Source organism: Canis lupus, chromosome 8, assembly GCF_011100685.1.
Source record: "Canis lupus familiaris isolate Mischka breed German Shepherd chromosome 8, alternate assembly UU_Cfam_GSD_1.0, whole genome shotgun sequence".
NCBI classification, from domain to species: Eukaryota; Metazoa; Chordata; class Mammalia; order Carnivora; family Canidae; genus Canis; species Canis lupus.
In genome coordinates this window covers 53,620,278-53,646,241 of record NC_049229.1, presented here as the reverse complement: position 1 = coordinate 53,646,241, position 25,964 = coordinate 53,620,278, and the positions used below count along the sequence as shown (strand labels likewise).

The 25,964-nt window shown below is 39.1% G+C and overlaps 1 protein-coding gene across 1 annotated transcript in view; it reads right to left on the bottom strand.

Annotated features, from left to right (window-relative positions):
- TSHR (thyroid stimulating hormone receptor) overlaps positions 1-11,390 on the bottom strand; it is a 155,914-nt gene extending 144,524 nt beyond the window's left edge. The window contains 1 exon segment of the mRNA NM_001003285.1: positions 11,159-11,390. Within this exon segment, the coding sequence (NP_001003285.1) occupies positions 11,159-11,328 (170 nt within the window). The 5' untranslated portion in view covers positions 11,329-11,390.
- Between the last annotated feature and the right edge of the window lie 14,574 nt (positions 11,391-25,964).

The following is a 25,964-nucleotide window of genomic DNA, read 5'->3' as shown; positions in this document are numbered from 1 at the left end:
AAGGAGGTCATTTATTATTCATTTATTATATCTTTCCAATACCTAGAATAGTTCTTGCATATATTAGGTGATCAGTAAATATTGGTTAAAAAATGAAGAAAAGAACAAACAGTAACCACAGCAAAACACCACCTGTCTAGAGTAAGATTTCCTGTCATTACAAATCTTTGAATCATGGCCACATACTCAGAAATAATTGGAAAGGGTATTAAGAGGGAAATAGAGCAACCACAAAGCCCACTAAAGACCTCGTCACAGGAGAGCCCCTCATTTGTGCCCTCCCTTTAGATCCTTTATTTATTGTCATGTACAGATCCTTTCCCTAAAGTTAGCCTTCTAGTTTCCCAGCTCATAAGAGGATTGAAATAACAAAATATAAAGTGACAGTAGCTGGCAATAAGAAAAGACAATTTCAATCCCTCTCTGGAGTTGAGTAATTACGATAATACTCGGGTGTGGGTAAAATTGAGCTAATGCCTGCAAAAATGTCAGCCAAAAGCTTCATGTATCATATAAATACAGAGATCGTGTTTTTGAAAGAAAAACTGGGATGCAGGGAGCTCTTTCCAGGTGCAAAAGGGGTGTGGGAAGTTTAGTGAAAATGATGATGATAAAATATTTGAATTTCTGGAATGTTCTGATGGCAAAATATTTTAAATAGAGCTGTACTAGAAAAATCCAGGGCAGATTAACATGTCACTCTATGTAAGAGAACATTTATAAGATGCCTAAAAATCACAAGTGCCTGCTTTGGAACACCCTACATATTCTTTAGGATTCATACTAGATAAAGCAAAGTAAGTAGAGTCTGACATCAAAATGGAACACTTTAAAATCTAATTTGTAGCTCTGAACAAATGGAACCATTTTTCCCATACTTAAAACTTCCTTCAATTATTTAATTGCAGTAATAAAAGGCAAAAGAATAATTAAGCATACCAAACCAAGTCAGGGAGAATAGAAATAGTGTTGGTAGAATGTCAGATATAAAGCATTAGACACTTGTAAAAATCTGCTTTTAAATTACTGACTTGAAGAATAGACACATTTAGTGAGTTTCTGTATGAAGAGCCTATTCATAGGATAGACAAGTGCTAAGTATGAAAAAGTAATCATAGTAATGTATTCAGGAGAAAAAATATCAAAGGTCAGGAAGTTTTGATTTATTTTAGTGTTATTTGTAATAAAATAAAAAGATTAAGTTATAGTTAATACCAATGTACCCTTGTCACACAAAAAAAGTCAAATTATTCCAAAACATAATTTCTTAATTTTGGGGGTGGTCAAGGATACCTTTAATAATCTGAGGAAAGTTACACAATCTCTCAGCAGTGCCCTGATGTACTTGTATACAAATTTTCATTTAACTGCAGATTTCCAGGAAGACAACCATGGACCCCCAAGAAAGGCCATGAACTTCCAGTTAACAAATCTTAATCTGAAGGGTTAGTAATTAACATACTTTGTATAATAAGGAAATATTAGGGGATCCCTGGGTGGCTCAGCAGTTTGGCGTGATCCTGGAGTCCTGGGATCAAGTCCCACGTCGGGCTCCCGGCATGGAGCCTGCTTCTCCCTCTGCCTGTGTCTCTGCCTCTCTCTCTCTCTCTCTATCATGAATAAATAAACAAAATCTTTAAAAAAAAGGAAATATTAAAATAATCAAATAGATCAGTTGAAAGTTAACAATTTCTTAGCTCTGGAGGGAAAAAACTATTTCAATTGATAAATCCAAATAAAATTCACTCATTTAACAGTATGTTTTAAGTATTATGAATTAGTTTTCTCTGTCTAGTACTTCATCAGAGATGATATAAGAAAACAGACTCATACTCCAGGACAGCCAGGGCTTGTTCATACAGGTGAAATAACTAGATATTCTGGATCCAAGTGTCTGAGATTAGGACAGAGTGGGCTTGGACTCTGCCGAGCAGGTCTGATTGTTGAATCTGAGTTCCTAAGCACACATAGCACTGCCTCTAAAAGCACCTTACTGGCCTCTTTCTGTGGCTGCCATTCTCTACACTGTCACTTGAGTTAAATTACCAGGATATTCAAATGGAGCTGCATTATCTTAAAGGCATGAGCAAATATTCTGGAACGTTATATATGAAGCCACCTGAAAAAGCTACATAGTGGAAAAGAGTTCAAAATTCTCACTAATTTTTTGAAGTTAAATTTAAAAAAAATAAAATGAGAGACTTCAAAGGAATGTCCTGCTTGCTCTGGATTGCTTTGTCTCAGATATTCTGGGGGCCCTCTTCCATTTTCCTCTTCCTTAAAGACACTACACTTGGAAAGTTTAGGAAGCACTGGTGGAATTAATTTCTTGGAGGTGGCTGTACAAAGGAGCATCTTGAACATGGTTTTAGTAGTGTAAATGTAGGGTCAGATAGGTAGTGAGAGATGTGGAACCCCATTAGATGTCATTATAGTGTCTAAAAATCTAATGGGGCCAGGAAAAATATTAAACAAAGGCAGAATTTCATCCACCTTAACAGGGCAATAAAACTCAAGGACTTTGAAAAAGAATGAAAGAGTATGAAGAACCCAATGGAATGATATAACATTGCTCTGGAGACCCTAATCCATGCATTCATTTATTGAACAAATATTTATTGGCTACCAGTCATATGCCAGGCTCCTTCTGGGCACTTGGGATACATAATTGAACAATGCAAACAACAATATCAAACCAAAACAAAATCCTTGCCCTTTGGGGAAAGACACAAATATGAAACATAAGAACAAACAAATTATGTCATATATAAGAAGGTGCCAAGTACTACAGATTTGTTTTTTAAAGCAGGAATGCTAAATATTATTTTTCTTTTATTTGTTTAAGATTTCATTTATTTATTTGAAAGACACTGTTGTCAGAAAGAGAGAGAGAGAATGAGCTGGGGGGAGGTGTAGAGGCAGAGGGAAGCAGACTCCTTGCTGAGCAGGGAGCCCGACACAGTGCTCATTGTGGGACTCCAAGATCATGACCTGAGCCAAAGGCAGACTGAGCCATCCAGGTGCCCCAGGAGTGCTATATTTTAAATAGAATTATTATTAAAGTCTTATTGAGAAGGTAACATTTGAACAAAAACCTGAAGGAGGCGAGAGGATTAGCCATGGGGACATCTGGGAAAATAAGGTTTGAGGTACGGGGAGGAACCTAATGTGGAAAGCCTGATGAGTGTGAGGAACAGCAAGGAGGCCAACGGACTAAAAGCTGAATTATGAGTGAGAGTAGTAAGAAATAAAAAGAAAAATAAAGAAGGCCTGAACCATATAGGGCCTTTGGGACCACTGTAAGTGCTTTGGTTTTTGACTTGAGATAACTAGGAAGCCTGCTGGAAGGTTCTGAGCAGAGGAGCGACATGACCTGACATACATTTAAAAATATTTCTCCAGTTGCTGTGTGAAGACTAGTCTGTGGAGGGCAAAGGTAGAAGCAGGAGTCCTGTTAGGTTGCTCCTGGAATAAACCAGAAGGGAAGACACAAGTATTGTAAGAGAGCCAAACAAATACAAAATGTGGTTGACACTACAAAGGACATTCACTACCGTCTATGCGGGGATTGCAGATTTTGAGGTGATACCAAAAGACCAACCCCTGCTTAAGTTATTGACTCTCAGTTATGATGACAACAAATAAGCCCAGAATGTTCCAACATGTCCCATGGGCCTCTGGACTCAGTGGTCTATTAGTAAGACGTATAGGTAATTTATTCTCCAATTTGAGACAGCTTTGGGAGTGAAAAAAGCTATTAATTACACCTGGATAATAGGTATAAGAGGAAGCTCCTTTTAGATAGGGAAACCCTAACTATAAGGAACCTAGGAAGCCAGTGGATGGTACCGTCAAGAACTGCAGTTCATAAGTGGTGGGGGAGAGCCCAGCTTGCTCAATGAATAAATATCTTTTAGGTTGGAAAAATTTAGAATTAAAAATGGAAATGAAAATCTAAATCGGACCCATAGTATTAATTTGCATTGAGTTTAGGAATAGTCAGTAGGGTGCTGGGTAGCTCAGTCTATTAAGCATCTCTCTTGATTTCAGCTCAGCTCATGATCTCAAGATGGTGAGATGTTGCTCTGAGTTAGGCTCTGTGCTCAGCAGGGAGTCTGCTGGAGATTCTCTCTCTGCCCCTCCCTCTCTCTAAAATAAATAAATCTTTAAAAAAAAAACCTCAGAACAGTCAATATATATTTGATATTTTCAGTATTTGTGTTATTTAAACTTAGCCTACTGGAATATCTAATAGATTGGCCATGCAATTTCAATTTAAAATGTATAATTGAGTAATTTATTTCAACCTGTGATTTAAGTTGAAAAGGAAATTATGTTTTACTGAATTTATTTGTAAAGTGTTTACTGGAAGCTGGTAACCATTTTAGGCATTTTGTATGTAACCTAGGGGAAAAAATTATGCTTCTGTGAAAAATTCTCCATTGACTAGAGCGTATTCTTTCAAGATTCTGAATCTGATTCTATGGGAGTTCTTTTACAGTTCTATAGATTGCAGATAATTGATAGCAATGCAAAAGAATTTTGTCTGTAGACATGGCAAATTCTGTCCTGTCTGGTAGAGCTTCAAGTGACTCTACCCCATCCCCTGGCTATAAAAGAAGTCACTTTTGCCTCCATTAGCACATTCACTTCAATATTCCTCATCTATAATTTTTCATTTTGTAGATTCTTTTTAAACATAATTGCAACATTTTACAATTTCTTCACTGTAGTGGGTTGAATAGTGCCCTCCCCATTCACATCCACCTGGACCTCAGAATATGACCTTATTTGGAAATAGGGTCTTTGTAGGTATAATTAGTTATGTAGAAGTCATCCTCCATTAGGGTGTGCCCTACACCCAATGACTGGTATCCTTGTAGGGAGAGGGGAGGACACACAGAGACAGACACACAGAGAAGGCCATGCAAATAAAGAGACAAGAGACTGGAGTCCTGCCACTACAATCCAAGGAAAACCAAGGATGGCAATCAGTCATCGGAAGCTAAGAAGTGACAAAGAAGGATTCTTTCCTCAAACATGTCAGGGTAGCATAGCCTTGTCAGCATCTTGATTTCAGACTTTAAGCTTCCAAAACTGTGAGAGAATAAAATTCTGGTGTTTTAAGCCACTCTGTTGTGGTACTCTTTATGGCAGCCTTAGGAAATTAAAACACTGTAGGGTTTAGAATTAAATAAATATTTTAGAGTTAAATAAGTATATAAAGTTAAATAAAATCTTTGATGTGTTCAATTTATCGCTGTAGGAGAATCATGATTTTACTTTTCTTTGAAAATTATCTTTTAACACCATTAACTCATTTATACCTCCTAGCGCTTGAATGAGGCAGGTATTATAATTATCCTTATTTTACAGATGAAGAAACTGAAGTACAGAGCAAGTAGGTAATATTCCTGATTGGGTTCAGAACATACTGCTTCAAAACAGGACACCTTGGCATACTGAATATTTCAAGCTGGGGGAACTGGGAACTAGCAGGTGCAGACAGGACCTTGCTCTAGAGGACAAGGTCCTCACATGAGGGGTGTCTTCCCTATACCCAGAGGAAAGGAGCATCTTTATCTCAAAGACAAAAGGAGGATAATAGGAATTTGAAGGGTCTGAACTTATTGTGTCTCCCACTTTTCTACACTTAGCTCATCCCCTCTTCTTGTCCTATCACATTGTTCCATGACTTCCGAATCTTTATCAAACCTAATGTAAAAACATTCAGGTTGAGGGATGCCTGGGTGGCTCAGCAGTTGAGCATCTGCTTTTGGCTCAAGTCATGATCCTGGGGTCCTGGGACCCAGTCCCGCATCAGACTCCCCGCAGGCAGCCTGCTTTTCCCTCTATGTCTCTGCCTCTCTCTGTATGTCCCTCATGAATAAATAAATAAAATCTTAAAAAAAAAATTCAAGTTTAATCACTTCCTTGGGTCTTCATTTCCTTAGAAGGACCTTTAGGTCCTCATTCCATGTCGCACAAAACTTATGTTAAATAAATTGTATGATTTTCTGCTGTTAATCTTTTTGTTGTTGTTGTTGTTACCAGGATTTAGAAGAATAAAAGGAAAAATATTTTCCCTGTTCTATATTCCCAAAAGCATGCCTAGGAAATGGTAGAGCAAGGCATTCAACCAAGATGATCTCACTTCAGAAAGAGTACACTTTACTCTCCTGCCCCTATAAATAGCCCTGGGATTCTAAAATACTTAGGATTCCTGGCACTTATAATGCTTAATTTAATAGATTTTCTAGAACTTTCTGAGTACTTGGAAAGCACATTCAAAGGCTTTAAAAGAAAATATATTAAATTTGTACTTGTGCTATTTTTTAGTAACTAATTTATTAAAATATTAAATTGTAAAATCTTCCTTGAAGTAATTATTATAATTAATTTATAAATTCCTAAATAAAATAGTAAACACATGGAAAACTCAAGAAAGAACTAGTCGTTACATTTATTACTTTAATGAATCAAATATTTGTCTTTAAAACCAGTCATTACTCAATAAGTCTTTTTTTTTTTTTTGGCTTAAAGGCTGCCTCCACTGACATAAGAATTCACCTTGACCTGTATTGCGTTACAAAGAAAGTAGTAACATATTTTGTTGATCATCAGTACCTTTTTTCTAAGTGAATAAATCGAACTCTTTCACTATTCAGGTTAGAATTCTTCAACACTCTTCAAATGAGCAGTTCCATCCTCTGGAGCACCATTTTCTTGCCCTCCACCTCCACACCTGAAACTCCTTCTGCCCAAATTCTACTGCTTCAGAATGTAGCTCAAAACCTACCCTGAGCCCAAGTTTAAGTCAGTCCCCACCCCCATCCCTACCAAGTATAATCTCAACATATTTACAGAATGATATATTTATGTGATTATTTGATTAATAGTCAGCTTCCACACTAGATGGTAAGATCTCTGAGGACAGGGACATGTTGATGTCATTCCCCACCAAATCTAGAGCATCAGCACAGTGCCTGGAACATAGCCAATACTTGTAAATATTTGCAGGATGAAGGAAGTGATAAGCAATGTTGAGGGGATATAGCCCCTCTTTTGTGGGAAATTCCCCATTGTGTGTGTGCTATCATAGAAAGACCCAGTTCTTTACTGATTTCACTATCGACACCAAAAGTAAAAGAAAAGGAACCTTCCTCCTCCTACTCCACCCTAGCAGCTAGGACACAGCAAGTAACCTATGGCAGACAGATGTTCCCATCATGGATATCACTTTCTGGCTGGTGATTCAAAGTGGCAGGAACAAACTCTGGGAAACAAACAAGGGGTGGTAGAAAGGGAGGTGAGCAGGGGATGGGGGTGACTGCGTGATGGGTGATGGGCACTGAGGGGGGGCACTTGATGGGATGAGCACTGGGTGTTATTCTATATGTTGGCATTTGAACACCAATTAAAAAAAAAGTGGCAGGAACAGTTGAGAAATTACTGATGGCTGCACACAGACAGCAGCTACAGAACGAGGTGCCCATCACCACAGATGTCCAGTGGCTGTGGTTGTGATGTTGTCTATGGAGTTGTTCCAACCAGATGGTTGGCTATGGCTCCAACTCCCTGCCTGCCCTGGGCCTTGGCTTACTTTGAAAGCCTGAATCTACAATGATTCTGTAAATTACATGTTATTGTTTCAGAACATTTATTCCCTCCTTAAGCTAGACAGACTGGGTTTCCTGTTACTTTCCATCAAAAACCTTGAGTCATACACACAGAGAATAAAAAGAGAATAAATCATGGAGTCTAGAAGCATGAAGTGATGCCATCCTCGTAAGGCACAATATATTGGGGTGTGTTTGGCAAGCATGTGGGTGCTAAAGCTTTAGGTTGGAAATCAAATGTTATTCAGGTCATGAACCTGATTGTGACTAAAACAGTTGTGAAATATGGGATAAATCCACATTTCCCTAAGCATGGAAAACAGGTATGGCATGAGATTGCTTTAGGTGGAATACCCACATGGCATTAAATAATATTGAATCACAATGAACAAGTGATTCCCTTTTCTATGGTTTTCAATTTTTCTGATACCATCAAGGACAGCATGTTGAGTTGGTATCTCTTTAATATTTCTCTAACACTTATCTTTCTTTCCTTTTAACAAAAGAAAGTCAGCCTCAGGCTTAGAGCATTCACAGGCAATAGTCTTGAGCTAGAATATAATTACATTTGTGTTTCCAATGTATTTAGCTTTCTGGATTACCTCCTTTTTATAGCAAGTCATGCTAATTTCCCATTTATAGTCATGATATAAGCTAATTTCCCATTTATAGTCATGATATAAGCTTTCTAAATAAGTTTATTTCCATTAAAGAAGTGAGTTGCTTAAAGATACCGAGTGAGTAATAGCACAGGTGGAGCACAGATAGGGCAAAAATGCTGAAGATGGTGAATGGATACCTTCAGTTTAGAAAACACTGGGCTGGTCCATCAGTTAGAACCACGGATGCAGAACGCAAACAGTGGAAGCAAAATTCAGAACCTGAAAACAAGAATAGCCTCAACAGCTCCTTTAGAAACATTTCTGAAGGAACACAGGTGTGTGATGGACAAACCACCATTCCACGGGAGTTGGAAGGAGTTGGAGGGGGTGGAAGTAGTGATTGTCACTTGATGATGATGATTGTCACCATCATGAACCTGAAAGCAGGTAGGTCAAAGGACAAGACAAAACAAGGCAGCACGTTCTTGAAGAAGAATCCACATAAATCCAGAAAGACTGTCAAACCCCATCCTCCTCATTCAGAGAAGGGATGGTCCTCTTGTGTACACAGGTAACAAATGGCAATTCTCTGAATGAGAGTAATGGGTCCATCTTGCTACCCTTGGTATTGAGGTAATATGATCTACAATTATATGCCAACATTTAAATTTTTAGTTTTATTCTACTGGCTTCATTTAATTTCCTTTAAATCAGTAATTCTCAGGAGGAATTTTTTTTTTTTAAACTAACCACATATCAAAGATTCTAGAATGTTCCACTGGAGAATAGGTATAGCAGTTCTCCCTTACTTCCTACATTCAGAACCACTGTTGTAATGAGAGTGAATCATACTCCCTTGGTGGGGGAGAGTGGAGAAGAAGATTCAGAACCACTGTTTCAGTGAGAACCACAAACAGTGTAGCTCTCTCCCATCCATCTACCAGACCACGAGGCAAGTGTATGAGTAATGCAGAAAGGGATAATATGTTTACCTTTCAGCACCATAATACATGGATAGAAGATAAGGCTTAGGAAAAAATGCTCTCAGCACCATAATAATTTGTAAAACAGCTAGGCAGTGGTTACACAGCATCGAGTTTCAGAAAGTGGTTACTACTCAGAACAGGTTTTTAATGACAAAGATCTGGTTTATTTCAGCAGGAAATGCCCCCTATACCCTAGATATAGTCTTTTTGTCCTCCCTCCCTTCCTCCCATCCTCTTTTTTCCTTCCCTCCGCCTTTCTGGTTTTCTCCTTCCTCCCCCAACCTCCTTTTCTTAGTTTCTACATATTTTCTCTCTTCCTTCTCTTGCTTTTCTTTTCTTACTTTCTTTCTTCTGACCATACTGGGGAAATGCTGGGTGAGATTTGCTTTCATCTGGAACAGAGTGTTTCAGAATGCAGCTCTGTGCTATTTCAAATCTTGGCACCACAACTTACAAACTGCATGACATTGAACAAATTGCCTCACTTTTTGTGCCTCAGTTTCCCCACCTATAGAATGGGAATCGTAAAATTATCTACTCAGCTGGATTTTGTGAGGAGTCAGTGGGTGAGTTCGTGTAAGGTGCTGGGGACAGCAATAAGCACAACATAATTGCTAGCTTTACATACTTGACTTCTCTCATAAGCTTTCCTTTGTCAAAAGAGTTCCACTGCACTCACCCCCCACCCTCCGGCAAAGATTTGAAAGTCACTTTGCCACTATTGCAGGTGTCTGTGGCCACTGTCTAAATTAGCATGCCATTTCACTCACGCTTTTCATCAATTTCTCTTCCATATCTCAGAATAAGTTCATTCCTCAGAACACCATCCCTCCTCTGGCCCCCCATTAATTTCAGGGTCACATTCTCCCCACTACTGTCTTTATCCAGTTCTTCCTCTTTGTGATTCAGTGGATCCCCTGACTTGCATCACAGACATCAGAATGCACCTGTTTGAATCCTCTCTTTTACCCAGAAGGAATCCTGGGTCCTCCCAAATAAATGATCTCACCTGATTTCACAGTTGATGAGAGAGGGATGAAGACAATGCAGGTTTCCTCCCTCCTCATTCATTGCCCTCATTGCTCTGCCTCCAATATTATCCTTTCTCCTCAACATTTGGTGGAACCATACACAGGATGACTCCACGTTCCCTTCCACGGTCAGAGCCACATCTTCCTTCCATGACTTGAAGTTTTGTCCCCTTTCAAGCAGCCTTTGAAGAAGTGATGTCTCTGGTTTTTTTTTCTCCTTGTCACACAATGGACAATCTGAGACTAGCATATTCATGTGTTCATTTATTCATTCAACAGGCTTCGGCTTGAGCACTAACCTAGTTCCAGGTCTTGTGCTGGGTGTGAGGAATTCAGAGTTGAAAGGCAGGGCCCAGGCAGCCTGGGTGGCTCAGCGGTTTAGCACCGCCTTCAGCCCAGGGCCTGATCTTGGGGACCGGGGATGGAGTCCCACGTGGGGGGCTCCCTGCATGGAGCCTTCTTCTCCTTCTGCCTGTGTCTCTGTCTCTGTCTCTCTGTCTCCGTCTCCCATGAATAAATAAATAATAAACAAAATCTTAAAAAAAAAAAAAAGGCAGGGCCTCTGCCTTAGAGGTCAATTCTTGAGTTGCTATTAATGTGATTAATACCTGAAGTGAAGGCCAGATTCAGCTGGGCCTAGGCAACGTGAAGAACAGCAGCTCTTGAGGAAGGACAACTCTCACTTTCAACTTGTACCAAAGTTTTGTTACCTTTTCTTGTGTTAGGAGTAACTGGGGTGTCAGCAATCCCAAATTTGGGAAATTGAGTTTTTACTCATTACACACACACACACACACACACACACACACAGACACACACACGCCTTTGGCCTACTCTCAAGCTCGTCTGGTGCACTTCTGTCCACCTTTGCGGCTGCCCTTGTCCTCTGGATCCTACCCTCTCCTCCCCCAGGTACTCACAGAGTCTGCGTGCTGGGTGGTAGGGTGGGGATGCGGTGGATATCCTTGCAGGTGACTCTGAAGTCATCCTCCTGGTGGCACTCACAGGGGGGAGAAGGACACCCCTTCCCCCCCAGGCTCCTGGGCAGGGCGAGAAGCAGCGCCAGGTGCAGCAGGGGCGGCGGCCTCATTTTCCAAGGGTCCCAAGGCTATTTCTTCATCCTCCACGGTCGTCTGGGCCCCTCTGCGCCTGGTTCCCGCAGACTGAAGGGCAGAGGGAGCGTGGGAGGGAGGAGGGAGCGCGCTCGCCGGGGCTCTGACTCCAGCACCCAAGAGCAGGCTGGAGAGCGCAAAGAAGTGGCTCTTAAGTGTTCGGTTTCCCTGGGCAACTCTCCGCCCAAACAAGCCTAATTGCTTCACGCTCCGGGCCCCGAGCCACGCAGCCCGCTCCGTCGGTTCCCTGAGCCTCAACGCCAGTCCGGGCTGTCCCTTCCGCTTTGCAACCTGCCCCGCGCGCTCCTGCCAGGACTTCTCCGCAGAGCCTAGTTCGGACCCAGCGCCCCGCCTCCTCCCGTGGGGAGCCTCCCGTGGCAGCGCCTGCCCGGACCACCTGCACGCACCGCAGACGGAGCAAGTCCCCGCGGCTGGGCTGTCCCGGGGCGGACGGGGGGCGGGGGGCGGGGGTCCTGCAGAACTGCAGCTCCTCCCGGCCTCAGAAGCCTCAGAAGGGGGGCGGGAGGCGGCAGGCGGGCCAGCCGGAGTGCGGCCGCGGGCCTCAGCGTGCACCCGGGCCGCTCCTCGTCGCCCGCGGACCTCAGCGTGCACCCGGGGCGCGGGGCGCCCGCCGCCTGCACAGAGACCGTGGCGCGGGGACGCCGGGCGGCGCGGGGCTCGCGGGGCAGCCTCGGACTCGGGAGCTGCGCTCTGGGGCCACCTGCTGGGCCGAGCCGCGAACTGCAGGACGCCTCGGCGCTGGACCGCGACGCCCAACCCGGGCTTGTCCCGCAGCCCGGGTGGCTCAGCCGCTTAGCGCCGCCTTCAGCCCAGGGCCTGATCCTGGGGATCCGGGATCGAGTCCCACGTCGGGACTGGTCCCACGTCGATTCTGGTCGGCCCGGGAGTTTTACTGAGCCACATTCTGCCCCCACCTCGTCCCTCCACCCCGAAGATGGCACACTATCATCCACTTATCAATCTTCGCGCAGTAGCCAAAAAGATGACTTAAAAGAATAAACCGGGGGGGATCCCGGGGTGGCTCAGCGGTTCAGCCCAGGGCGTGATCCTGGAGACCCAGGGTCGAGTCCCAGGTCGGGCTCCCTGCATGGGGCCTGCTTCTCCCTCTGCCGGTGTCTCTGCCCCCGCCCCACCCTCTGTCTTTCATGAATGAGTAAATCAATCAATCAATCAATCAATCAATCAATCTTTAAAAGAGTAAATTAGATTGTCCCAATTTTCCTCTTCGAGGTCTTTGGTTGCTTACTAATTCTCCTTGGAGTAAAGAGAGGCTCAGCTCCTCACATACTGCGTGATTCCGTTTATATGTTCTTCTGGGACAGGGACAAGAGATGGAAATCCGAACAACGATTAGACCTTGATCAGAAAAAAGACAGGAAAGAACTCGTAGGGATTATGCTCTAGATCTTAGATTATAGGTTAAGGGGATATATACACATATTGTATATGTGTGTAAAATGTATATAGGCTTTTATTAATGATCACCCCCAAATGGAAACAAGCCCAAATTCCATTGGCTATGTAATGGATGACAGTGATACACCCATACAATGGAACACTCTTCTAAAAAAAAAAAAGGGAAATAATTTTTTTTTTTAAGAGAAAATGTATGTAAACTCTTTAACCTAACTAGTAAGGTCCTACTGTCGAGGCTGGTAAACTTTTTCTGTAAAGAACCATATAGTAAATATTTTCAGGCTTTGTGGGCCACAGAGGATCTTTGTCACGTTGTCTCCTCCTTCTTCTCTCTCTCTCTTTTTTATTTTTATTTTTTTGCACAACCCTCTACAAATATAAAAGCCATTCTTAGCTTATATAGGCTGTACCAAAACAGGCATGGGGCAGAATTTGACCTGGAGGCTAAAGTTTGCGGATTTCAACCATTCAAGGTCCAGCCAGTCCCTACCATCACGTTGCTGGACCTGGAACAAGATGAGTTTATTATATATATTATATATATATTTTAACCTCTAGGATTTGTTGTGTCTGGAAATCTATGCTGGAACAATCTGCCCTTAGATCTTCACATTATTCAAATCTTGCTTTAAATATCCCTGCCTCAGAAAGGTGTCTTCTGAAAATCCTGTCTAGTGACTCCCCCCGTCATATCACCTCATTTCATTGTCACCAAACCACTTATCACTGGTTATTGTTATTGCTTAGTTTACTCATTTATTGCCTGTCTCTTTCTGATGTCCCATCCTCATCCAAATAGAAGCTCTAGGTGTGCTAATCAGAAATGAAAGAAAAAAAGACACACAGGACCCATTTCAGGTATGAGAGAGTTGACATTAGAACATAGTATACAGCTATGAAGAGGATGACGAGAGAATATTATGGACATATTTATGCCAATAATTTAAAACTTATTAATGTTCTCAAAGAAGCAGCTTTTTGTCCATAGATTCTATATTGCTTTTCCATGCTCTATTTCATTGATATGCTCTGATCTTTATTGGTTTTCTTTTCTTTCTTTCCCTTTTTTCTTTTGCTATTTTTTTTGGGGGGGCGGCATCCATTAGGTTGGATTTGTCCTAGCTTCTTTTCTCTTTTCTTTTCTTTAAGGTAGGCTCCACACCCAGCATGAAATCCAAACAGGGTTTGAACTCATGACCCTGAGATCAAGACCTGAGCTGAGATCAAGAGCCAGATGCTTAATGGACTGAGACACTTAGGTGCCCCTGTCCTTCTTAATTTCTTAATTTGAAAGCTGAAGGTATTGTTTTGAGTCTTTTTTCTTTGATAATATTAAGGATATATTGTGCTATATATTTTCCCTATAAGTACTACTTTAGCGATATCTCATAAATTTTGATATCTTGTAAATTTATTTTCCTTCAGCTTAAAACACTTTCTAATTTTTAAAAATCTCTTCTTTGATTCATGGGTTATTTAGAAGTGTGTGAGTTTCCAAATATTTGGGGATTTTCCAGATGTTGTTCTGTTATTGATTTCTAAAAATGTTCCACTTAGAGGAAAAATACAGTTTTTATGACTTGAAAACGTTTAAATTTAGTGACACTTGTGACTCAGAATGTGGTCTATTTTGATCAAGTGATCAATATACATTTAGAAAAAAATGTATCCTGCTGTTGTCAAAGCATACATTCTGTAAATGTCAATAGGTCAAATTGTTGATAATGTTCAAGTCTTCCTTATTTTTTATGGTTTATCTACTTATTATGTCAATTATGAAATGTGGGTACTGAAATCTTTTTTACTATATTGAGGATTTTTCTTTTTTTCCATTGCATTTTTCAGTTCTTGCTTCATGTATTTTCACATTTTGTTTACATGTATATAGATGTTTAGAACTCTGTTATTTTCTTGGTATATTGATGCCTTGTCATTATTAACATTGTTAAGATTATGGACTTCTTTATTTTTTGTGATATCCTTTGTTCTTTAATCTACTTATTGATAGAGTCAATCCACCTTTCTTTTGCTTATCATTACCATGCTATTGTTTTTCTATATTCTTATTTTAACTTCTTTTTTAAAAAGATTTTACTTATTTATTTGAGAGCATTGGCACAAGCAAGGGAAGGGGGAGGACAAGGAGGAGAAAGAGGAGGATGGGCAGAGGGAGAAAGAGAAGCAGACTCCCCACTGAGCAGGAAGCCCTGAGCAGAGCTCCATCCCAGGACCTTGGGGTCATGACCTGAGCCAAAGGCAGCTACTTAACCAACTAAGCCGTGCAGGCATCCCTATTTTAACCTCTCTACGTCTTTATATTTGAAATGCATTTCTTATATATACCATAGAGTTAGGTTTGCTTTCAATCTGACAATCTCTACCTTTTATTTTGTATAGATCATTTCCATATGATATCATAACTGATAATAAGTTTAGGTCCATATTCTTGCTATTAGTTTTCTATTTGTCCCACTTGTTTGTTTGTTTGAATCTTTTTCTCCTTTTAAAATCTCCTTTTGGATTAGTTCAAAAACTTTCATCATTCTACTTTATCTTTATTGACTTAGCTATAACTCTTTGGTTATCATAGCAGCTGTTTTAGGGTTTATAGTATACATTTTAAGTTATTATAGTCTACCTTCAGTTGATATTACACCACTTTTTGTATGATCTAAGAACTTGACTTCCATTTATGCTTCTGCCCTGCATTTTACCTACACATAAATTATGAGCCCCATAATACATTATTATTTGTTAAGATAGCCAATTACCTTTTCAAGGAATTTAAATACTAAAAGACTTTCATTAACATTTCTTTCAGTACAGATCTGCTGGTTATGAATGATTTCAGCTTTTGTGTGTCTGAAAAAGTATTAATCTTGCCTTCTTTTTAAAAGCATATCATTGCTACTTAAAGAAACAAAGATTTCATTTTCAGAATCTAAAAAATATTGTTCCATTGTTTAGTTTCTTGCATTGTTTCCAATGATGAATTTTTGTCATAAGTTTCTTTGTTCTTTTGTAACACAATTTTTTTCTTCTCCCTCAGCCTGCTTTTAAGACTTACTTTACCGCTGGTTGATTACCATGTACCTTGGTGTATTTTTCTTCATATTTCTTGTGCAGTATTTTGAGGTTCTTGGATTTGTGTATTTAAAGTTTTCACAAAACTTGGAAATTTTTTAGCCATTATTTCTATTTCTTCTATCCCCTTATCTCTCTCCACTCTTTTGAGTATTGATTATTACACTTATATTGGGTTGCTTACAGTTGTTTTACAAAGAGCTCATTGATATTTTTTCATTTTTTTCAAAAGAAAATTTCTTTTTCTGTTTTTCACTTTCCATAGTTTCTTTTCCTATATCTTCAAAATCTTTTTTTTTCCCTGAAATATTTGACATGCCACTAATCCAATCAGTATAAACTTCATCTTAGGTAACATTTTCATATCTATAATTTCAAGTTAAGCCTTTTTCATGTTTTCCCTGTGTCTATGTAACTTCTTGAACATATAAAACACTATTTTGGTGTCTGTATTTGTTTATGTTGTAACAAAGTATCACAAGCTTGATGGCTTAAAACAGCAGAAAAATAATTCCCTACTAGTTTTGGAGGGTAGGAGTCCAAAATCAAGATGTGGTCTGGTAAATGCTCTATGTGAAGGCTCTAGGGGAGGATCCTTCCTTACCTCTTCCAGCTTCTGATGGTTGCCAACAATCCTTGATGTCTCTTGGCTTCCATCACTCCAATCTCTTCTCTGTCATCACAAGATGCTCTCTCTGCATGTCTCTATGGCCAAAATTCCTTCTTCATATAAGGACATCAGTCATTGGATTAGGGTGAACCTCAATTGATTTTTACCCAATTCAACTTGATTGTCTACAAAGACTCTATTTCTAAATAAGGTCACATTCACAAGTACCAGGTAATAAAACTTCAAGACATCTTTCTAGGGGAGACAATTCCACCCACAAAAATGTTCTTGTTTGGTAATTTTAACATTTTTGTTAGTTCTGGGTCAGTTTAGATTGGTTTATCTTTCTTCTTAAAAAGAGTTGCATTTTCCTTTTTGGCGTGCCTGATAATCTTTGTTTGGATGGTAGGTATTGTAAATTTTACTCCTTTTGGTGCTGGATTATTTGCCCACATATAAATATTCTTAATATTTGTTACCAGATGTGGTTATATTACTTGGAAACAGTTTGATTTTTTTAGGTGGGACCAGAGTAGCATTTGATCTATCGCTAGATATTCCCCATTCCTTAGCCAAGACTTTTCTGTCTAATGGTCCATGAATAGTGAACCGTGTCAGTCCAGCTGTTGGGAATAGTCACTATTCCTGCTCCTGTGTGACAGACAGGTACTTTCCCCTCCAATCCTGTTAGATGCTTCTTTCTCTAGCTTCAGTTTCTTCACATGCATATGAAGATGTTTACCTTGCAGAATACTCCATGGAGATCCTTCGTAGTTCTCTGGAGTTTTCTCTCTATGTAGCTCTCTTCTCTCCAGTTTCTGTCGTGCAGACTCCAGGTACATTGGGCTTTCCAGATTCTCAGCTCTATTTCCTTCATTCCGAGCATGCACTGGACTCTGCCTGGCTTCCTTTTCCTGACGCCATAGCCTGGAAATTCAAGGCAGTAAGTTCTGTCAATTCTAAGGCTAATCTTATTTGTTTCCTGTCTCTCAGGGATCATTATCCTTTTTTGTCTGACGTTTACTGTTTTAAAAAGCATCACTTCATATATTTTACCTGCTTTTTTTTTTGTTTGTTTGATTCTGGTGGGAGGGTATATCTGGTTTCTGCTACTCCATCTTTGCTAGGAATAGAAGTGGTATGCTGAGATTTGTAACTTTTTTTTTTTTTGATCTGTAAAATTTTAATCAGGATTTAGACTGCATGAAATTGGCTTGGTGGCAATTATAATGGAAGTAAAATTTCCTATGCCTACTGGTTTCAATCCAGTAAATAGGAACAAGCCTTCAGGATAAACATGTTCTAATAGCCTGCTCAACAAATTGCTATGATAATCAATGAAGCAATTTTCTTGCTTTAGCATAACTTTTATGCTAGGGCAAATGAACACATGAAATGAGAAGATGAATCACTTTAAGAGAAAAGTTGTTAGCATTCAGATCCATTAAAAACACACAAAGAATCCTTTTAGATATAGCAGATGAATAACTATAGAACATAACGCATTTTTTTTTTTTGATAGAAGAACCATTAACATGGTCCAGATATCAGAAAGGAGTGTTTGGTGTAAATGCTTTTTCTTTTTTTCTTTTTTCATTTTTTTTTTCTTTTTCCAACCTTTTACTTCCAGCCTATTGCTGACTTTATTTATTTATTTTTTAATAATAAATTTATTTTTTATTGGTGTTCAATTTGCCAACATACAGAAAAATACCCCGTGCTCATACCGTCAAGTGCCCCCCTCAGTGCCCGTCACCCATTCACCCCCACCCCCTGCCCTCCTCCCCTTCCATCACCCCTAGTTCGTTTCCCAGAGTTAGGAGTCTTTATGTTCTGTCTCCCTTTCTGATATTTCCTACCCATTTCTTCTCCCTTCCCTTATATTCCCTTTCACTATTATTTATATTCCCCAAATGAATGAGAACATATAATGTTTGTCCTTCTCCGATTGACTTATTTCACTCAGCATAATACCCTCCAGTTCCATCCATGTTGAAGCAAATGGTGGGTATTTGTCATTTCTAATGGGTGAGTAATATTCCATTGTATACATAAACCACATCTTCTTTATTCATTCATCTTTCGATGGACACGGAGGCTCCTTCCACAGTGTGGCTATTGTTATAAACATCGGGGTGCAGGTGTCCCGGCGTTTCATTACATCTGTATCTTTGGGGTAAATCCCCAACAGTGCAATTGCTGGGTCATAGGGCAGGTCTATTTTTAACTCTTTGAGGAACCTCCACACAGTTTTCCAGAGTGGCTGCACCAGTTCACATTCCCACCAACAGTGTAGGAGGGTTCCCCTTTCTCCGCATCCTCTCCAACATTTGTGGTTTCCTGCCTTGTTAATTTTCCCCATTCTCACTGGTGTGAGGTGGTATCTCATTGTGGTTTTGATTTGTATTTCCCTGATGGCAAGTGATGCAGAGCATTTTCTCATGTGCAGGTTGGCCATGTCTATGTCTTCCTCTGTGAGATTTCTGTTCATGTCTTTTGCACATTTCATGATTGGATTGTTTGTTTCTTTGGTGTTGAGTTTAAGAAGTTCTTTATAGATCTTGGAAACTAGCCCTTTATCTGATACATCATTTGCAAATATCTTCTCCCATTCTGTAGGTTGTCTTTTAGTTTTGTTGACTGTATCCTTTGCTGTGCAAAAGCTTCTTATCTTGATGAATCCCAATAGTTCATTTTTGCTTTTGTTTCTTTTGCCTTCATGGATGTATCTTGCAAGAAGTTACTGTGGCCGAGTTCAAAAAGGGTGTTGCCTGTGTTCTCCTCTAGGATTTTGATGGAATCTTGTCTCATATTTAGATCTTTCATCCATTTTGAGTTTATCTTTGTGTATGGTGAAAGAGAGTGGTCTAGTTTCATTCTATGAAAAGCCACAGCAAATATCATTCTCAATGGGGAAGCACTGGGAGTCTTTCCCCTAAGATCAGGAACACGACAGGGATGTCCACTCTCACCACTGCTATTCAACATAGTACTGGAAGTCCTAGCCTCAGCAATCAGACAACAAAAAGACATTAAAGGCATTCAAATTGGCAAAGAAGAAGTCAAACTCTCCCTCTTTGCAGATGACATGATACTGTACATAGAAAACCCAAAAGCCTCCACCCCAAGATTGCTAGAACTCATACAGCAATTCGGTAGCGTGGCAGGATACAAAATCAGTGCCCAGAAATCAATGGCATTTCTATACACTAACAATGAGACTGAAGAAAGAGAAATTAAGGAGTCAATCCCATTTACAATTGCACCCAAAAGCATAAGATACCTAGGAATAAACCTAACCAAAGAGGTAAAGGATCTATACCCTAAAAACTATAGAACACTTCTTTTTTTTTTTTCTGAAGATGTCTATTAAAGTAGAGCATCGGCTGTATTACTTGGCTATAATGACAATGTTTAATAATTGGGGTTTGTACATTAATAGCTACTTATTTTGACTGAAATGCATACAAACTGCTGTGATTTTTTTTATATGCGATCCTCCTGACTGTGACAAATGTCTATAATTACTAAGTGCGTAATTGAAAAGGATATCATGGGATCAACAGCGCTTCTACACAATGAATGGTTGATGATGATTCTTTCAAAAGTGTGCATTACCATCTTTGGAATATCTTGTATTATTTTGACTCTTCTTAGGCTTGCAGTTATCTTGAAAACTTGATTGCAGGAAAAGTCAAGAACCATTTATGATCACTTTGTGCTGGCATAAAGAGAGTGAATTTCATCGATGTCTTTGTTCAAAGAGAATTTCAAATAGTTCCATTCAGTCCTAACAAATCAGGATGTGGGATATTTCTCCTTTACCTTATTCTAGCATTCTATCTTCCTTCTTAAGATTTATAATTGTCCCATGATATTATACAGGAACTTGACCATCTGCGGTGGCTAGATGGAACCAAACAAAGTCTAATGGTGATGATGATGATCATTACTTGTGCTGGACAACCATTGGACAAAATGCAGGCTGCTTTTAAAGGGACATTCTCTTTTAACACTAATGGGCAGGATGGCTAGGTTCAGGCTATGAATAGCACTTGCTTGAGGAGGCTGGGTACTCTATGGGCATGAGCTTTTCTTCATCATCTTCACATCTGTTTCCCGAACTCCCATTCTAGGACTCTTTTTTCTGTGTCTTCTCACAGTTTTCCATCAGGAATCACTTTTATAAAAAAAAAAAAAAAAAAAAAAAAAAAAAAAAAAGGAATCACTTTTATTTTGAGGGACTGCTTTTGTTCATGGTATTTTCTTCCAAATTCTTTGCTTATACCATAACTCCTTTCTGAAAGCAAGATTGGCTTCATGGGTTTGTGATGTGCAATTTCTTTCTTTTTAATTTGCATGTAGTTGACAATGTTACATTAGTTTCAAGTGTATAACATAGTGATTCAAGAAGTTTATATATTATGCTATATTCACAACTGTAGCTACCACTTATCACCCTCTAACATTATTACAGTGTCATTAACTATATTCTTTATGCTGTGCCTTTTATTTTTGTGACTTATTCATCCATCACTGGAAGCCTGTATCTCCTACTCCCTTTCATCCCTTTTGCTTATCCTCTATCTCCCTCCTCTCTGGCAACCATCAGTGAAATCATATGGTATTTTTCCCTCAATCTGACTTATTTCACTCAGAATGATACCCTATAGGTCCCTCCATGCTGTCACAAATAGCATGATTGCATATATAATCTTCCTTATCCATTCATCTATTGATGGACATTCAGGTTGCTTCTCTGTCTTGGCTATTGTAAATAATGCTGCAATAAACATAGGAGTGAATATATCTTTTTGAATTAGTATTTTCATTTTCTTTGTGTAAAATATCCAGTAGTAGAATTATTGGATCACATGGAATTTCTATTTTTAATTTTTGGAAGAAACTCCATACTGTTTCCATAGTGACTGTATCAATTTACATTCCCACCAACAGTGCAAGAAGGTTGCTTTTTTTCACATCCTCACCAACACTTACTATTTCTTGTCTTTTTTTTTTCCTTTAGCCATTCTGACAGGTGTAAGGTGATATCTCATTGTGATTTTGATTTACATTTCCCTGATGGGGATTTTGAGCATCTTCTCATGTATGTTTTGGCCATCTGTATATATTCTTTGGAAAAATGTCTAGTCAGGTTCTCTGCTTATTTTTTAATTGGATTGTTTGGGGGGGGTGTTGGTATTGAGTTGTATGTTTTTTAATATATTTTGTTTATTAACTCCTTGTCAGATATGTAATTTGCAAATCTTCTCCCATTCAGTAGGTTGCCTTTATGTTTTGTTGATGGTTTCCTTCATTGTGAAACAGCTTTTTATTTTGATGTAGCCTGAGTAGTTTATTTTTGCTTTTGTTTCCCTTGTCCTACAAAACATATCTAGAAAAACATTGCAATGGCTAATGTCAGGGAAATGCCTGTGTTCTCTTGCAGGATGTGTATGGTTTCAGCTCTCACATTTGGGTCTTTAATCTATTTTGAGTTATTTTTGGTGTGGTGGTAGAAAGTGGTCCTTTCATTCTTTGGCATGTAGCTATCCAGTTTTCCCAGCTGTCTTTTCCCAGTTGTATACTCTTGCCTCCTTTGGCATGGATTAATTTACCATAATTGTGGGTTCATTTCTGGGCTCTCTATTCTGTTCCATTGGTGATCTGTGTGATTTCATGGGCTCTGTTCTTGGTTAAGGCTCTGCTGACACCATTTTGACAATCTGGATCAGTTTTGAACAGGGCTTGACATTTTCATTTTGCATTGAACCCCACAAGTTGTGCGGTCAGTCTTATGTGAGAATCTAGATGCTTAATGTTCAAAAGCCAGGGTGAGAACACTTTTTCCTCTATTTTTTCTCTTCTTATTCTTCTCCCTTTCTGCTTTCTGTGGTCACATACTTTCTCTGAGGCTATAAGCACAGAACAACTTACCTGGCTTAAATGGTGATGGGAGGAGAACCAAGTGAGAAAAGAAAATACTTGAGGAAATTTTTGGGTAGTATTTCAATTATATTTTTCTGTCACATGGAGATAATCAATTTGTTGCTGCTGTTTCACAGTTTGTTGTTTGCAAGGTATTGGTGAAACACAACTTTTGGCCCTTTTACTTGAAATAGCACTGCTTATGTCTGCTACCCAACAGCTTCTTACGTAGTAGCTGTCTATCCTGCTCTATGCTATATATTCTTGATGAGTTAGGATATGATGATCATGTCAATGTTTTCAGACTAGCCCCATCCCAGAACCTCCTACTGATTAATCCATTATATGTTTAATGTTTGGTATAGTTCAAAATTGTTTCTAATGAAGCTGCCTAAAAAATTTTATGTAATGTTAGGAACTCAGATTTTATAGGCTGGACAATTAGGGTTCATCAATGTAATCTTAGTCAAGGGTCTTTGGATTTCAATCAACAGAGAACTTAAGCTTCAAATGGAAATCTTCAGAAGGCAACAAGGTATGTTTTTTGATCTAAGAGCCTTGAACAAAATAATAAAGTCTTGATGTTCATGAAACTAACATTCTGGGATATCATGTTATATATTAGCCAATGTATACTGAGTGCTTACTATAGATTAGGCACCGGGTGAAATACTTCATATACATTCTTTCTTTTATCCTCAAAACAATTTTACATATTAGATACTAGTCTTATCAACTCCATTTGGCAGGAGAAGAAATGAAGGCACAGAGTGACTAGGTACTTGAGGTGATGTAGCTGAGAGGTATTATAGCTAAGATTTGAACCCAAGTGCTCTGGGTCAAGAATCTGTGCATTTAACCATCTCCGGCTGCCTCTAATGTATCCCAGAACACAAATATGTGAAATATAGTGGAAATAACAAGAGATTAAAGCCATAACTTGGAAATTGTCAGGATCCAAGGTTCTGTCCCTTTAGGCTTATTTCCTCTGGGGCTGCACTTTTGCTGATTTACTCATTTTTCTTTCTCTTTCTCTGCAGATCAGATTTTTCAATTTCTCCTTGACCGTCGATGAAGATGGTCACATGACCATGACAGCCTCAGCTTGTACCTTTACATCAAGACTATTCAGGCAACCAATTGAATGCTTGAGTCCCAATTTTAAACTCTCAAAGGATAAAGATCCTGATTGGCCCAAATTGTTTCATCATTGACCAATCAGCCATGGTCAGAGAAAGGGCTTTATATAATATAAACAAGATTTTGGGGCCCAACGCTATGGGTAGAATCATTCCAAGTTAAGGGGTGATATGGGTGAGGTATATTAAAAATATTTGCCACATACAATTATCAAGGTATTGTGTTGTGGGAAGATCATTGATGACACTAATTGTAAAAAGGTACAATTTTGAGGAAATTGTGTGTAATAGGCTAAATTGGGTCCTCCTTCCTCCCCAGTCTCATATGTTGAAGTCCTAACCATCAATATTACCATATTCGAAGGCAATGCCTTTAAGCAAGTGATTAAAGTTTAATGAGGTTTTAAGGGTGGGCCCTAATCCTAAATAACTGGTTTTCTTCATAGGAAGAGAGGGAGACATGATGTACCTGTCTGCAAAGGGAAAAGTCTATAACTAGAGAGAGAGAATATCTTACCTATGAGCCAATGAAAGAGTCCTCAGGAGAACCTAAACCTACTGATACCTTGCTCTTGGACTTACAGCTTCCAGAACTGGGAGAAATAAATCTCTGTTTTTTCAAGCCACCTATTCTGTGGCAACTTTTAGCAGTACTAGCAACCAGTACATCATGGAATCTCTCTATGCTTCTATTTACATTATTTGCAAAAGAAGGGTTCTGCAGGTGATAATCTTTATGGGTTTTTCCAACTCTGATTCAACTTGAGTGTGGTTTTGAAGTTGGATAATGTGGGTTTGTTACACTGATTAAATGCAATACATGGGTTTGCAAGTTATAAGACACATTTTGTGTAAATATTTTTTGTTGGCACTCTTACTTTATTTTGTTAAGAAGGAGAAAGATTGGGCAACCTGGGGGGCTCAGCGGTTTAGCGCCGCCTTCGGCCCAAGGTGTGATCCTGGAGACCCAGGATCAAGTCCCATGTTGGGCTCCCTGCATGGAGCCTGCTTCTCCTTCTGCCTCTCTCTCTCTCTCTCTCTCTCACTCTGTGTCTCTCATGAATAAATAAATAAAATCTTAAAAAGAAGAAGAGAAAGATTCTATGATCTGATCTCACTAGATATTTTTTGTATGTCACATCTATGGATTGAAAGCATAATATGACAAAAAGCTGCTGTAATTTAATAGTGTATTTTAAAATATCTTGGTCATAATGAACTCAAATCTGATTCTGCATCCCTTTGTCCCAACTGTGTCCTCTGTTTTTGCTTTGTTTTAGCACTTTAAAAATGGGGGTTCCAGAATTTAATCTAATCTCTATGGTTGGACCAGTAAAGAGAGGTTGTGGACAATTTTTATTAATGCAGTCCAAGTTGACATTATATTTTTTGGTAGTCATTCTTCCTGCATTTGATCAAATATCACTTCCTCAAAAAAGTTTCTCTTTCGTGTCTCTCACAGAAATCTGCACAGTAATCTCTCACCCAGATTTGTAAAAATTTAACAGTATTTTTCTTCGCTTGTCTCTGAACAAATGAAGACAGAAACTGTTGTATATCTCCTCACGTTTACTGCATCTTTAGTGTCTAATACAGTGTGTGGTTGCTAGAAGCATATGGCATACATTTCCTGAATTAAATGAATGAATGTAATTGTTTTGAAAAATTAAAATGTTAATGGAGTTATTATTATGCTCCTGCATGTATATAGGGAAACTTTATGGCTGTTCTGAATTATCTTAATCCCTGCATCAGGTAGAGTATATTTTTGAATACAACTATGAGCAAGCAGCTTGAAGATAGATGAAAATACATAGGTAATTTTTAGAAGAATTATTTTATGTTCAAACATGTTATGAAATAAACTTTACCCCTCAATGTCACCAGAGAAAATAATTGGATATATCAAATTTGTGTGCTAATTATTTACGATTTTGTGTGTGTATGACAGAGAGAGAGAGAGTTGGATTATTTTAATATATCAAATTTGTGTGCTAATTATTTATGATTTTGTCTGTGTGTATATGTTTGTGTGTGTGTGTGAGAGAGAGAGAGAGATGAAGGGAGAGTGGAAAGTGAGGCAAAGCTGCAAAGAAAGATACTGATTTTGAAATATTTGGCCCCAGATGAGCTCTGGGTGTTATACTGAATGTTGGCAAATTGAATTAAAATAAAATATTTAAAAAAATGTTTTGGCCCTGCCTTTGAAGGGCTGAGTCTGATGGAAGTTACCAATGGGGAAGTGGATAATTACAGCACACAATTATTAGAATAGGGAAACTGTTCATTCAGGGCGATCTAGCTCTTCTTGATGTAGCCAGGAAAGCTTTCATAGATAATGGAAATTTTGATTTTAGCCTTGAGGAGGGAAGGATCAATGGTCTTTTTGGCAGAGCACAGGAAATGAGGCTCTACA